Here is a 16,174-nt window from a genome sequence, read left to right as displayed (position 1 = left end):
CGCTGTTACTGTTTCACTGCTAACACCACAGTACCCCCCGCTTCGTTTTACACTGGCGGCTCCGCCTCTTGTGACATCTAGCGTTCAATTCTGCGTTACTTAGATGTGTCCAAATACGTTTGAGCAGATACTGCATACTGAGGCGGAGCAAGTTAGACATTTAGCAGGGCATCAGGAATAGTTACGTTGTCACTAGACGGAGCAGTAAGGAAGGGCAAACAATAGAGTATGCGGCACAGATTATACGAGGGGGAGTTGGAAAATAAGTTTCACCTGTCGACTGTGGGCAGAGTTGTGTGATATGGACGAAAGACGACACGGCAGGTGAAGGCGCACGTGCAAGACACCGATACACCATTGGGTAGAGGTAGACCGCGATGAAGCAGAGGGCGCTGTCGCAGTGCCTGCGCAAAGTGGCGGCCAGCCACTCAGTATTTCCCGGAGCTATGGAGAGAAGGTGCGTTTTTGAGTCGTGGTCAAAGGCTTAAGTGAGAGCTGTTATCCGCTGTGAACAGGCACGTGGAGTATCAGGCACAGAAATTCATAACCGCCTTGTTGAGGTGTATGGGTCAGGTGTGATGTCGAGTCAAACGGTGCGGAGATGGTGCCAACAATTCAGTGATGGACGTCAGCAAGTGCAGGACACACCGAGACCTGGACGGACGCGGACGGCCACTACAGATGCAAATGTCAGGAAGGTGGATGACATGATTAAAGCGAACCGGCGTATCACCATCGATGGAGTAGCGGCAGAACTTGGAATCGGACATGAGCGAGCTCACAAGATCATCCACGATCTTGGTTTGGAGCGCCTACACCATCCGCCTTACAGTCCGGATCTCGCACCAAGTGACTTCCATCTGTTTCCTGCTTTGAAGAAGACTCTCGGCGGAAGGCGCTTTGGCAGCAATGTTGACGTCAAACAAGCCGTTCAACGCTTCTTCCGCATGCAACGCCCAGATTTTTTCCTGGAAGGCTTTTTGAAGCTTATAAAGCGGTATGACAAATGTCTCAATGTACTTGGAAATTATGTAGAAAAATAAAAATATGTCTCATCTTTAATGTCTCATTCTCTTTTTTTCCTTTCACACGCAACTCCCCCTCGTAGAAAATGTCACGTGCAGTTGTTAAATAGAGATAAGATTAGTATAAGGTAGAAAAAGATGAAATAAAGCAGCAAAGAAAAAACTGACAACTTTTTTAAAAAAAATGAGGAATTAGAGATCCTGTTACGCTCTCTTGCAGAACACCCACTGCCTTACAGTGCAATATACTGGGTTGTTTCAGTTAAAAATTCATCGAGCCAGTTACACGTGTATAAAAATACTCCGTATAATGGTATTCTGATTACCAATTAGTATGGTATAAGGTGTCTGCATTAGGAGTTTAGAATACTGTTGTTGCATGGGGCTGTGCATGGGGAGTCTATTAACTGCGGAAAAAAGCTGTTTGAGATCTGCTTGTACTGCTCCCCACCTGTACACTATAACCTCGCCTTTGTGTCCTGCACATAACAGAATCACCAAACACTCTGCATACAACATGTGCAACAAAATCCGCAGGAACTAATAAAACCACCAATGTCGCCACTGGGTTCCCAACCCGCAATTAACAAAGGTAATTCAGAATAAGAATATTTTAATTACATTTGTCACACTCCGCCTACAATACATTTTCAGTAACTTCGTGGAAGCCTTATTTACATGGTGCATGACGGGTGTTAATTTTCATGCGTCTACACTTTTGTTTCTTGATGTGGGTGTATTGTTCAGTTGCACACCTGTACCTGTAATGCTTTTATAATAACCGACGTAGTCTTCTGGTATATTCCTTGACAACCATACTCTCATTAAATCACTTACTCTTGAAGGTACCGACTGACGTATCGCATATTCCCTGGCACACTCTGACATATGTTTTCTGGTTGTTCAAAAAATGGCTCTGAGCACTATGGGACTTGACTACTGAGATAATCAGTCCCCTAGAACTTAGAACTACTTAAACCTAACTAACCTAAAGACATTATTATAATTTAATACAAACTAGAAAAAATATTTAAAATAGATAATTATGATGACCTGTTTATCATAAACGCTTAAAAAACTGGTGCTAGTATGTACTGTCATTGCGTGAATAAACTCTGTATTAGTGCAGTTAGGCGGGTCGTCACCCCCCCCCCCCCCCCTGGCGACCCACTTCCCCAACCTCCATTCCCGCCATGCCTACTTTTTGCCTAGCCCAGCGGTCGCCAATTGGCGGACCGCGGAAGGTCAAAATATTTTGAAAGTATTAGGTCTACAACTTTGCTTCCGCCGTTTTGCAATAGACAGCAGTAGTGGAAAGTAGTGGTGTAAGTCGTTCGTCGTAAGTGTCATACAGTAAGCTCAGGCATTTGAGAACATTACGCCATCAGAATATCAGCCGATTTTTGATTGCATCATAAAGTTATTCTCGACTGAATACGTCAACTTATGGGCCCAGTTCTCGTCATCTGCGGGAGATTTTAATTTTTTGCTTTGATATGAATAAATCTGCGGCTGAGGCTCATAAAAAACTGGGTAAGACCTATGATGAGATGCCTGTTAGTGACAGAAAATTGTTTCCATGCTTGAAGAATGGTGATTTTGACGTTGAAGACCGGCATGGTTGTGAAGGGAGAAAGCTTTCGCTGCTACTGCAACCGACGGGAACAATCACAGGAGATCTTTATCGAAAGCAATTGATGTGTTTGAGCAGAGCACTGAGAGACAAACGGCCACGCTACAGCGACAGACATGGAAAAATGATTTTGCAGCATGACAGTGCACGACCCCATGTCGATAATCCCGTCAAAACGTACTTGGGAACGTTGAAATGGAATGTTTACCCCGCCCGCTCTATTCTCCAGATAGTCCTCCATCTGACTACCACCTTTCTCGATCTGTGACACATAATCTAGCTGATTAGTACTTGCGGTCATATGAACAAGTGCAAAATTGGATCGATTCATGGCTCCCCTCGAAAGATGCCCAGTTTATACACTGCGGGATTCGTATGCTGCCCTAAAGCTAGGAGAAAGCAGTGGCCAACGATGACCAGTAATTTGAATCGTAAATTGTTTGTAAGTTTTCACAATAAAGTCTCGAACTTCGAGAAAAAACGGCGGAAGCAAAGTTGTAGACCTAGTATAAATTACGTACTCAGATTACTTGTAAAAATATTTTTATGTAGATAACAATTCCTTTGAACACCGCCCTTATATTTTTTCTAGTTGTGTACAATTAAATGTTGCGGAATTAGAATTTTTAATGGTTAGTTATAGGTAGATTAAACACATAGTTGCTATGCCGTGCAGCGCAGGGGAGTGCGCTGATGAACGGGGGCAGAAGGCAGCAAGCTGGCCTGCCGGTGCAGCATGTCATGTCGATCCACATAAAAGCTCTGTACACATGAACGCAACGCTAGAATTTTATTTAATGAACAAGGAAATCTTATAAATCGATTTCAGACTCTGGCGAACTCTCTATTAAATCGAAGGCACATGCATTTAAACACCATTTTTTGTACTAGTAGCTCATATGATAGATTCAAGCTACTATATCAAACTTCGGGTGATTTCGCTCGGCGGCGGCGCTCTTTGACAAAAAAGCGCCTCCTTTGCAGTGCGGCTCCTTTGTGGAGCTACGGCGTACACTCACCCCGCTTACATGGGGCTCCCAAAACCGGATTTCGTAAACCGATTTCCCAATACTGCTTCTGGATGGTCATGTGAACACTTCAAAATCTGTTCTGGAAATCCGCTTCTAGTTGCCGGTTTTCCAATTCTGCAATCGATTTTCGTTCTCATGTAAACGCAACCGGTTTTAAAACGTGCTTCGGGCTGTCAGGTTTCGTCTTGTTTTTCAATATTTTCTGCTAATGTGGACGGAGTGGCTTTCTGTACAGTGAAGGATAAGTAGAAACATTAGACTGCAGCTTTGAAGAGAAATAGCGATTGTGCTGACTAAATCAGAAATAGTAACAGCTGTTTTGCAGGTGCCCTATTTAACTGCGCTAGCAAGTCTGCTTCAGACCTTAACATCCAAACACGACAGCGAAAAATGGTTGTCGAAATTCGGTTTTCGTGTTTCGGAAGTTGTTACACATATTTTATCGCCAGTTCGTCTGTAGTTGTTGCTCTCATACGGAGCGTTTCGTTATTATCGAAGCTCGTAACGTTTCTTTTGTATCGATATGGATCCTAAAAAGCTTAAAGCTGATAGTGAAAACAGAAAGTTTTTGACTGAGTGTACTGAACAGTATTGTTTTCCGCTGCCTGATAGCCCTGAAGCTGTTCCAGTTTACCTCATATGCAACAGAACTGTCGATTTTGTTAAAAGTGTCAATTTAAAGCGACACAACGAAACAGCTCATCAGCAGTTCCATAAAAAATTTCCTCTGTGTAGTCAAGCTTGTTAAGAAAAATTCCACGCATTACAAAAAAAGGGCGGCCTTCCCAGTTCGCTCTATGAGCGAGCAAGAAAAATCTGAAGCAGTAATGCGTGTGTGTTGGACGCTTAATAAGCACCACAAGCCATAATCACACTCTGAGATAGTGGAAATATGTATGCTGGAACGGGTTGTGGCGCTTTTTTAAGAGAAAAAGGGCGTTGTTGCCGCATTTCAGGGTATTCCATTGTCGGCAAGAATTAATACGAGAAGAACCGAAATTTTGGCTGCTGACAATAAAAGTAGTTTGCAAGAAACTTCTGCAGAAGGCACCATGCTACGCCATAACACTAGTTGAATCATACGACGTTGTTGATGAAGAACAAATGTCCATTTTCGTGAGCAAAGAATTTATAGAATAATTGCTAACAATATTGCCGTAGAAAGGCAAGAATCATGGAGAAGATTTATTCAAGACCTTTGATGACTTCATAACGAGATCAAACATTAGTTATGATAAAATGTTGTCTTTTTCTACTGTTCTCTCTTCAACCAGCGATGATCGGCAAAGATCAAGACTAGTAAAGGGAATCAAAATAAGGAATGCTGGGCTTCTGCCTCATCAATGCATAATTCACCTGGCAGTCCTTTGTGGAAAACTTGGTGTCATGCTGAAAGAAGTAATGAACAGGTTTATTAATTTTATAAAGCCTCTTTCCGCTCTTCAGCACAGACAATTCAAAGAGTTTCTTTCTGAGTGAGATTTGGCGCATTGTGGCTTAATGCAGTACAACAACAGTCGTTGGCTATGTAAAGATCAAGTAGTTTATTTTGGCAAATAAAAGAAGAAGTAACGTACTTATTAGAAAACTTGGAGTCACAAGAAGCAAGAAACCATTTAGAGTTCTTAACAAACGAAAGCAGTATGCTTTCTTTCTTTCTTTGGCTTTCGCCGGCCGGAGTGATCGAGCGGTTCTAGGCGCTACAGTCTGGAACCGCGCGACCACTACGGTCGCAGGTTCGAATCCTGCCTCGGGCATGGATGTGTGTGATGTCCTTAGGTTAGTTAGGTTTAAGTAGTTCTAAGTTCTATGGGACGGATGACCTCAGATGTTAAGTCCCATAGTGCTCAGAGCCATTTGAACCATTATCTTTGGCTTTCTTTAAAGACATTCTAAAACATTTAAATGAGCTCAATACAGGGATACAAGGAAATGGGAAATTAATATGGGATCTGATACAAAGTCCATCTTCTTCCTGTCGCAAGCTGGATATCTTTGAAAAAGGCATAGCAAATCAAGATTTTTTTTCATTTTCCAACAATTTTTGAATAGAAAAATAATACTGAAATAGAAAAAATGGTTCAAATGGCTCCGAGCACTATGGGACTTAACATCTTAGGTCAGCAGTCCCCTAGAACTTAGAACTACTTAAACCTAACTAACCTAAGGACACCACACACATCCATACCCGAGGCAGGATTCGAACCTGCGACCGTAGCAGTCCCGCGGTTCCGGACTGAAGCGCCTAGAACCGCACGGCCACCGCGGCCGGCTCTGAAATAGACACCTCAATATTCTCAATTTTTATGTCGGATTTTAAGAAGGAATTTGCAGCAAGATTCCAAGGCTTTTCAGAGATACAGAAGCTGTCGTGTTTCTTAAAACCGCCTGTTGACGTTTCTCCAGCAGCAGAATGGACGGATGTGGCTGCGAAGTTGTTCTGCCTTTCAAAGCCTTTAGTCAGATGAAAATAATAAATCTGCAGGAAGACATTTCCTTGCAAACGTATGAAACTACATCCCTCATGGAATTTTGGAGTAAACATGTCCCAGAAAAATATGAAAATTCCAATAAATTAGCCACATACCTAGCTATTGTGTTTGGCTCCACATATATTTGTGAAATTCCAGTTTCAAAAATGAATTTTTTGAAGAACAAGTATCGCTCGAGATTAACGGCCGCCCACCTTGAAGAGACTATTCGCATAAGCTGCTCCCCACATGACCCTTACTTTAAAGAATTGGCTCGAGAGTGCATATGTAATTTCTCCCATTGATTTTGTAATACTGATATGCCTATCTATTATAGCTCATATTTTGTGAGTGAGAATTAAAATAAAAAATAGTACCAAAAATACGTTTTTTTCTGTATGTTTCAGCATTTTACTGTATTTTACTGTATTTCTTATTTTTGTATTTGAAAATAAAAATTTGTTAAGAATCACGGTAATTTACCAAACGGCGATTTTACCTGATTGGCATACCAGTTCTGAACTGTACGGCATTCGAACGTAAACTTTTTGATCGCCCCTTGTATAGCGAAGAATTGTCTGAAAACGAAATGCAGAAATGTTCAGTAGGATGACAAATCTTCAGAATGTGGCATAGATTTCAAACCTGCTTTAAATGTTCACGAATGTAAAACTATGCACTCCACAGAACAAAAAACGTAATATGTATGCTATGTGTGTGTGTGTATTGAACTGGGGACCTACCGTAGCCCTCAGTGATTCACAACCCCACTACAGGCCCCAGCAGTCCACCCCACCGCCGCCCCACACCAAATCCAAGGTTATTGTGCGATTCGCCCCCCATTGAACCCCCCCCCCCCCCCCCCCCCCGCCGGGAACGCCTCGTACCAGACGAGTGTAACCCTAAATGTTTGTGTGGTGGAGTAATTACGGCGTACGCGTACGTGGAGACAGTGTGCGCGCAGCAATCGCCGACATAGTGTAACTGAGGCGGGATAAGGGGAACCAGCCAGCATTCGCCGAGGGAGATGGAAAACCGCCTTAAAACCCATCCACAGGCTGGTCGGCACACCGAACCTCGACACTAATCCGCCGGGCGGATACGTGCCGAGGACCAGCACGCCTTCCCGCTCGGGAAACAGCGCGTTAGACCGCGCGGCTAGCTGAGCTAATATCCTATGACTATATTATCAATGAGTCGCTGTAGGCATTGGTCAACTCATACAAATATCTGGCTGCAACTCTTCGTATGGATATGGAATGCAAAGATCACATAGGCTCAGTCATAGGTAAAGCAGGTGGCAGGTTTTGATACATTGGAGAAATGCCATGAGTCTACAAATGAGGGTGCCTACAAAACACAAGTGCGACACATCCTAGAATATTGCTGAAGTGTGAGGGACCAGCACCAAATAGGACTAACAGGGGATGCTGAACGTATACGAAGAAAGGCAGCGCATATGGTAATAGACTCCTCTGTCCGTTGTTGAGCGTCACGGAAACGCTAAAAAACTGAAATGGCTTGAAGATTGATACAAACTGTACCTTGGAAGCCTACTTAACAAAATTTCAAGAAATAGCTTTAAGTGATGAATCTAGGAATATACTACAACCCCCTATGTATCGCTCTCATAGGGAGGGCAACGAAAAATTAGAGTGGTAACAGCACGTACAGAGGCGTTTAAACAATCATCCTTCTCGCACTCCATGCACGAATGGAACGGGAAGAAGCCCTAATGACAGGTAAAATGGGAAGTGCCGACAGTCATGGGTTTTACAGTGGTCTGCAGAGTGTGGCTGTAGATGTAGAAATGTGTTCATCCGGAAAACACACACTTACTCGCAGGAGGTATGATTAACAGGCTGTTAACTGCAGTGAGAGAGCATTTATTGTTATCCTTACATGTTCAACTATTACCTGCGCTGTAGCGCACTTATAACGCAGAACAATAACACGCAGACGATAAACGCTGGCGGGGTGACGTACCTCACTGCGATAAACCGGGCAGTACGAGGAGTACATTGCCAACTCTGGTCCTTGCCACGATAACAAAACTCGAACTTTAAGTCCTGAACTAGGACTTTCAGCGACGTCTCAGTTTTCGCCCTCTCTCCGCCATGGACACAACGACATCAGTGACTTTCAGGTGAGTTCCAGAAGTGTATGCAACAATCAAAATTTTACAGCAGATACTATCGGTAGCGTACCCTAAAATCTCATAATTAATTCCCTCCAGGGCGTTAATGGTAAGATAAAGATCAGTTATAAGAAGGATTGAGTCGTACAGCATAGTTTTCTGTGATACCACAAGAGGCAGATTAAGCTGCCTAATCGCAAAGGATTTTCTTCCTCCCCATACAATGTTCCCTGCCTGGTTTCATTCAATCTGCCCTGCGGAAAGAATTCGCATAGTTACTTCTAATTGTTTGTCGACTGGGATTGCTTGCCTTGTTGGCGTTTTTTTTTTTTTTTTTGTTCTGTTGTTTCTCATGTCAACTTGAGTAAATAATTCTTGTCCGTTATAGACGTATTAGAACACTGCAACTGCTGAAACGGAAGGTAATTTGTAATGAATTAGCTGCAACCAGTTGCTTTTATAGACGTTCATTTTTCCAAGATGTCATTTCAAGATGCCTGACAACCCTTCACCAGGTGTTTACGTTTATTTATGTGCCGTGAACATTGTTTCTTTACTTACAGCGTTGTAGATTTTTGCAACGGAAGTTTTTAAGACAGCTATTCTAAAACCGTAAATAACGATACAACGTTCACAACGAGTAAATAAATATAATCATATTGTAAGTAGGCTGTTTTAGGGTTTTACTTTGGTACTGCGTAGTGCTGTGTATGAAAATAGCGGACTGTGCTGTGTGCAGTCTGTGGCTGGTTGGACTCATTGTTGGAATATTCGCTAGTGTAGTGTTGGACAGTTTGATGTGAACAGCGCGTAGTGTTGTGCAGTTGGAGGTGAGCAGCCAGCAGTGGTGGATGTGGAGAGAGAGAGATGCCAAGAGTTTTAATAGACTACTATAAGCGGACGATCTGGACGTGTGTCCGCCAGAAAAAGGAAATTTGTAAAGATGGTTGTCATGAATTGACAGATATATATATATATATATATATATATATATATGATGACATTTGAAAATTATTAAGGTAAATACAGTGTTTGTTCTCTATCAAAAACTTTCATTTGCTAACTATGCCTATCAGTAGTTAGTGTCTTCAGTAGTTAGAATCTTTTATTTAGCTGGCAGTATTGGCGCTCGCTGTATTGCAATAGTTCGAGCAACGAAGATTTTTGTGAGGTAAGTGATTCACAAAAGGTATAGGTTATTGTTAGTCAGGGTCACTCTTTTGTAGGGATTATTGAAAGTCAGATTGCGTTGCGCTAAAATATTGTGTGTCAGTTTAGTGTGTGAGATCTTATGGGACTTAACTGCTAAGGTCATCAGTCCCTAAGCTTACTTAACCTAAATTATCCTAAGGACAAACACACACACCCATGCCCGAGGGAGCACTCGAACCTCCGCCGGGACCAGCCGCGCAGTCCATGACTGCAGCATGTTTCAAATGTGTGTGAAACATGGGACTTAACTGCTAAGGTCATCAGTCCCTAAGCTTACACATTACTTAACCTAAATTATCCTAACGACAAACACACACACCCATGCCTGAGGGAGGGCTCGAACCTCCGCCGGCACCAGCCGCACAGTCCATGACTGCAGCGCCCTAGACCGCACGGATAAACCCGCGCGGCGTCAGTTTAGTGATGATCAGAATAAGTAAAGAGAGAACTGTCTGAGCACGTTCAATTTTGCTCAGCTGTTTGATAATCAAATAACGTAAGAGTTTTTCCAGGACTGTCATTCTTAATTTTCAAAGGGGAAGTTTCAATATGAAGATGAGATGAACATAAAATGAATGTACTCTCAAAAACGCGTGTATTGAGGCATAATTTGTTGGCGTGATGTGTCGGGCAACGGGTGCCATTTATATCGGTGCGTTACCTCATAAACATTAACGTCATGGGCACTACGGTTTAGACTTTATGCGCTAGGAGCGCTGCCAGCGCGTCACTTGATAAAAGCGGCTCGCGATTTTTGGTAAGTACGCTGATCAGCCGGAGCATTATGACTACCTACCTAATAGCCGGCATGTCCACCTCTGGCATGGGCATTGAAGCGATGAGGCCATGGTAGGTCGCTGGAGGGAGTTGGCACCACGTCTGTACACATAAGTCACTTAATTCCCGTATATTCCGGGGAGGGGAACAATGAGCTCTGACGCCATGTTCAATCACATCCCAGATGTGTTCGATCGGGTTCGGATTTGGCGAGTTGGAGGGCCAGTACATCAGTTGGAACTCAAAAACGAGTTCCTCGAACCACTCCATCACACTCCTAGCCTGATGACACAGAGTGTCATCTGGTTGAAAAATGCCATGCCATTGGGAAACATGATTGTCAGGAAGGGCTGTACATGGTCTGCAACCAGCGTACGATACCCCTTGGTCGTCATGGTGCGTTGTACGAGCTCCACTGGAGCAATGGATGCCCACGTGAATGTTCCCCAGAGCATAATGGAGCTGTCGCCAGCTTGTCTCCATTCCGCAGTACAGTTGTCAAGAAGCTGTTCCCCTGGAAGACGACGGATTCGCGCCCACCCATTGTCATGATGAACAAGTATTAGGATTCATCAGACCATACAACGCTCTGACACTGCACCAACGTCCAGTGCCGATGGTCACGTGCCAATTTCAGTCGCAGTGCCACTGTTGTGGTGTTAACATCAGCACTTGCATGGGTCGTCGGCTGCAGAGACCTGCCGTTGGGAGAGTTTGTGCACTGTGTGCTCAGACACACTTGTACTCTGCCCATCATTAAAGTCTTATGCTAATTCCACCACAGTTCACCTCCGCAGCTCGTGCTCTGGTGGCTAGCATTGCTACCTCTGGATCGCGGGGTCCTGGGTTCGATTCCCGGCCGGGTTGGGGATTTTCTCTGCCTGGGGACTGGGTGTTTGTATTATCCTCATCATGTCATCATCATCCTCATGATTCGTGGCAGTGGCTAGATTGGACGGTGAAAACAATTGGTCTGTGAAAAACTTGGGACTTTGTAATGACCGCACAGTTGAGGGCCCACGAACCGAACATCATCACCACCACAGTTCGCAGCCTGACCTTTTTTACCAGTCTGTCCAGCCTACGACGTCCGATATCTGTAACGATGGGTGGCCGCCAATCCCATGACGTCTGGACATCGTTTCACCTTGGTTTCACCACGTGTAGTAGACACTCACCACATCTTTACTCGGACACCCTAAAAGTCGTGCAGTTTCCGAAATACTCGTGCCGAGCCTCCGGGCCATCACAATCTGCCCTCATTCAAACTCAGATAGACCGCGCGCCTTCCCCATTCCAAACACGGACAGCACACTCACTGATACTAAACGCACAGTGCGTGTGTCTGACTAGCGGTCATTCCTCGCCAGGTGACGCTGCTATTGCCTGGACGTGTTTATATCGATAGTAGGTCGGTGGACATAATGTTCTGGCTGATTAGTGTATGTGAACGAAGCCCGCAGGCTGTGTATGCCTGTCCAAGAGATAGGTGACTGTAACTGTCATAGATGAACGTATAACGTGTGTCTTGTTTGTATTGGATGGTGATTAGCCACATAACCCACTCCTCTTGAGTAGCAACACAGGGGCCGCCCATCTTAAACGCCCTCATCTGACAAACGGATCACCATCGACTAAGTCACTTTCGCTCACGTAGTGAGACACTGCAGGAAGGTGTGAAATTTAATCCAGGCCAAAGGCGCTGTTTGAAGACTTAGGAACTCTGCATCAACATCCCTGCTCCCCCTGTAGGCTAAACACTGGCGATGAAAGTTTCTTCCGCCACGCAGGTTCGCACAGACTACTGCATGGTCGAGCGCCTTCACCCAATCATCTGTTAGTGTCTTCGGCTACGGAAGCGGGTGTCAATTACAAGTTATTATCCGGTTTAACAAAAATTTATTTTCATCAACTGTGAAATAAGTTTTTTTAGAGGACGTCTCAGGAGGAATGGTCAATATTTAGAGGTATGACAGAAACCATCATTTGGAGCAAAAAAATCTAGTATACAGAGGCTCTAAAATGCACGCCTTAAGAGGTATGAGTATTTCTTCATCTTCGATACTGTGAAACAATCTCTTCTGCTGGAAGCTCTTCGCTTTCCATATTTTGAGAGTAGGTAGTGTAGATCAAAACAAGAAAAAAATTTGTAGAAAACATCGGCTCTAAAATGCATACCTTAAAAGTCGTGAGAACTTGTTCAGTAGGAGAGATTTGTTTCACATCATCGAAGATGAAGAAGTGCTCACAACTCTTTAGGCACGCTTTTTAGAGCCCATGTTTATAGAAGTTTTTGCTTAGAATGATCGTTCCTGTCATATCTCTGAATATTGACCAGTCCTCCCCCGAACACCTCGATTACAGAGCGTTTCAGATAATGTGGTTTTCTCTGTAATTTATAAAACAATAAGTGAAAGCAGTAGCCTTATTTATTTACATAGGTAAACATGAGATAAATTACTCTTTCTGTTGTGTTATGAACGCAGTTCATTTCGTCATTTTTAATATAACTGAAACAACGAGTTCTAATTCTTCTAAACAGAACCTTAATTTTTTCTGTAGTGTAACTCAGTAATTACCAACCTTGCTAAGATTATTACCCAAAAGTGAATCAGATGTAAGCTAGAAACCCACCACTCCCTACCATCATCAACATTAGCGCCTAACTAAACGTAGACTGAAAAAGTGTTTTCTTTTGACACTTTTATTTTTAAAATGACGAAACACAAATGATATTTAGTTTTTGTAGGTATTTTATTAAACTACGAACTAATGAGTCAATGAGGGAATTGCTACTGCTAACTTCTATCAACCATTTTTACAGAATAATGAATCTTTTGTCAGCGTATCGCGAGTGCTACCTACTCCTTCTCAGGAAAGAAAGCTAGCTGTCCGCATCGTTACAAATATTATTCCTCTGCACCACTCCTCCCCCTAGCGACACTTGCTTCACGCGCACCCTTTGCCCTCTAAAATCAGTCAAGTTAAAATATGTGCACTATACTTAAAATCTTTAAATCACTTGTGTGTTGGACTCCTTAGTTATGAAATAGCAAAAATTGAAAGACCTCAGGTTGTCAGTACATTGTGTCTGACCATTGTCATTAATAATTACAGTAATAATAATAATAATAATGACATAATGGTAGTTATACGCTGGAGAGCCAAGGAAACTGGTACACTTGCCTAATATCGTGCAAGGCCCCCACGAGCACTCAGAAGTGCCGCAACACGACGTGACATGCACTCTACTAATGTCTGAAGTAGTGCTCGAGGGAGCTGACACCATGAATCCTGCAGGGTGAGAGTATCTGGGGGTGGGAGATCTGTTCTGAACAGTACATTGCAAGGTATCGCAGATATGCTCAATAACATTCATGTCTGGGGAGCTTGGTGGCCAGCAGAAGAGTTTAAATCCAGAAGAGTGTTCCTGGAGCCACTCTGTGGCAATATTGGACATGAGGGGTGTAGTATTGTCCTCGTGGAATTGCCCAAGTCCGTCGGAATGCCCAATGGACATGAATGGTTGCAGGTGATTAGAGAGGATGCTTACGTACGTGTCACCTAACAGAGTCGTATGTAGACGTATCAGAGGTCCCATATCATTATAACTGCACACGTCCCACATCATTACAGAGCCTCCGCCAGCTTGAACAGTCCGCTGCTGACGTGCAGGGTCCATGGATTCATGAGATTGTCTCCATACCCGTACGCGTCCATCCGCTCGATACAATTTGAAACGAGACTCGTCCGATCAGGAAACATGTTTCCAGTCATCAACAGTCCAATGTCAGTGTTGACGGTCCCAGACGAGGCGTAAAGCTTTGTGTCGTGCTGTGATCAAGGGTACAAGAGTGGGCCTTCGGCTCCGAAAGCCCATATCGATGATGTTTCGTTGAATGGTTCGCACGCTGACACTTGTTGATGAGCCAGCTTTGAAGTCTGCAACGATTTTCAGAGCGGTTGCACTTCTGTCACGTTCAACGATTCTCTTCAGTCGTCTTTGGTCGCGTTCTTGCAGGACCTTTTTACGGCCGCGGCGATGTCGGAGGTTTGATGTTTTACCCTATTCCTGATGTTCACGGTAAATGGTCGCACGGGAAAATCCAGACTTCATCGCTACCTCGGAGATGCTGTGTCCAATTGCTCATGCGCCGACTGTAGCACCACGTTCAAACTCACTTAAATCTTGATAACCTGCCATTGTACACAGCAGTAAGCGATCTAACAACTGCTTCAATGTTATACTGTGTACACTCTCCAGCAGTATAATATCCATTACACAAGACACTAGTGCTGTGACTCTCAATTAGATTTTTATTGTTGCGAAGTGAAGAACGAATCTATTTCTGGCCTATTATGGGAACTAACCCCAAATCGGAGAAAGAATTTCCACGAGGCGTTTAAGAGTATGTGATGTATACGTCTCATTTTTACTTTCATAAATACGAGGGCTATCCACAAAGTACATTACGTTTTGGAATTAAAAATAAATAAAGTATTGGAAATTTTTTTTATTATATGCAGATGAAAGCCACACTTAAATACTACTTTTCTACATAGTTGCCATTTAAATTAAGGCACTTTTCGTAGCGATGGACGACCTGTAAAATTCGACCGCCTGCGCCTTCAACCACGTGGTTACCTCTTCTTGAAGCTGTGCGTCGTCATCAAAACGCTGCATAGCCAACCACTTCTTCATTGCTGGGAATAAGTGTAAGTCGCTCGGTGCCAGGTCCGGACTGTACGGCGGATGAGGAAACAACTCCCACTTAAAAGATTCGAGAACTTCACGAGTGGCATTTGTCGTGTGGGCCCGGACGTTGTCGTGAATCAGCAAGATCTTTGAGCCCAACTTTCCCCTGCGCTTGTTTTGTACTGCTCTTCTGAGGTTATGCAGAGTTTGGCAATACCTTTGAGAGTTTACTGTAGTGCCTCTTTCCAGGAAATCCACAAAAATCACACCTTTTCTGTCCCAAAAGAGGTAACCACGTGGTTGAAGGCGCAGGCGGCCGAATTTTACGACGAAGGAATTTCCAAGCTCGTCCATCGCTACGATAAGTGCCTTAATTTAAATGGCAACTACGTAGAAAAGTAGTATTTAAGTGTGGCTTTCATCTGTATATAATAAAGAAAAATTCCAATACTTTATTTATTTTTAATTCCAAAACGTAATGTACTTTGTGGATAGCCCTCGTGCATGATAAAAAGTACCAAGTATGTGGGTAGAAGACTATTTGAGGACGACGTTGTTCATATATTAGTTTCACAATTAGTAGCCTCCGCCCCACGGTGTCACGTGTTAATTCCAGCAAGTTAAAAACAGTGATAATAGTAATAATAATGATCTTTTAAAAATAATTTAGTTTCTTAACCGAAACACAACTGAACCCTTTTGTTTTTATTCCCCAGAAAATTTAATTTTGCCCTCAGGGAGATAATTACCCGTCTGGTTGGGAACCACTGACTTGCCCCTCTAAATACCTCGCGGCGGCAGAGTGTGCCGCAACCCAAGTGTTGCTCACTTTCTATTTATAGGAATTCCCAGATTCGCCCTTCCCCGAGAATGCCACGTGTCTATCTCCTGTTTCCTTGTATAATCAGTGAGAAACTATCCGTTCAAGTGAAAACATCGCACAACCGGTATTCCATACCGCGCGAAGTCAGTCAGGTACGTATTTACTTTGACGTATCTCCCTTTACTTTTACCGTTGTTTGTGCTAATTGTGCTAACCGTCGTTGCATATCGCGATAAGTGCAGTGCACATAATTACGTCTGTGGTCCCTTTTGCTTTTCTAGGAATAGGGACCATACACCTGATGAAGTTGTACCTCAAATACTTCGTGGGCTGTCTGACGAAGATGAAGGGGTAGAGCCTCCATGAGAC

At 43.5% G+C, this 16,174-nt stretch overlaps 1 protein-coding gene across 1 annotated transcript in view; it reads left to right on the top strand.

Annotated features, from left to right (window-relative positions):
- The first annotated feature begins 8,145 nt into the window (after positions 1 to 8,145).
- LOC124712279 (neurofilament medium polypeptide-like) overlaps positions 8,146 to 16,174 on the top strand; it is a 74,970-nt gene continuing 66,941 nt past the window's right edge. The window contains exon 1 of the mRNA XM_047242573.1: positions 8,146 to 8,306. Coding sequence (XP_047098529.1) covers positions 8,278 to 8,306 — 29 coding nt within the window. The 5' untranslated portion in view covers positions 8,146 to 8,277. The remainder of the gene's footprint in view (positions 8,307 to 16,174) is intronic.

This window comes from Schistocerca piceifrons, chromosome 8 (genome assembly GCF_021461385.2).
Source record: "Schistocerca piceifrons isolate TAMUIC-IGC-003096 chromosome 8, iqSchPice1.1, whole genome shotgun sequence".
NCBI lineage: Eukaryota > Metazoa > Arthropoda > Insecta > Orthoptera > Acrididae > Schistocerca > Schistocerca piceifrons.
The sequence above is the reverse complement of the archived record's forward strand: the minus strand, read 5'-3'. Positions and strand labels throughout refer to the sequence as shown.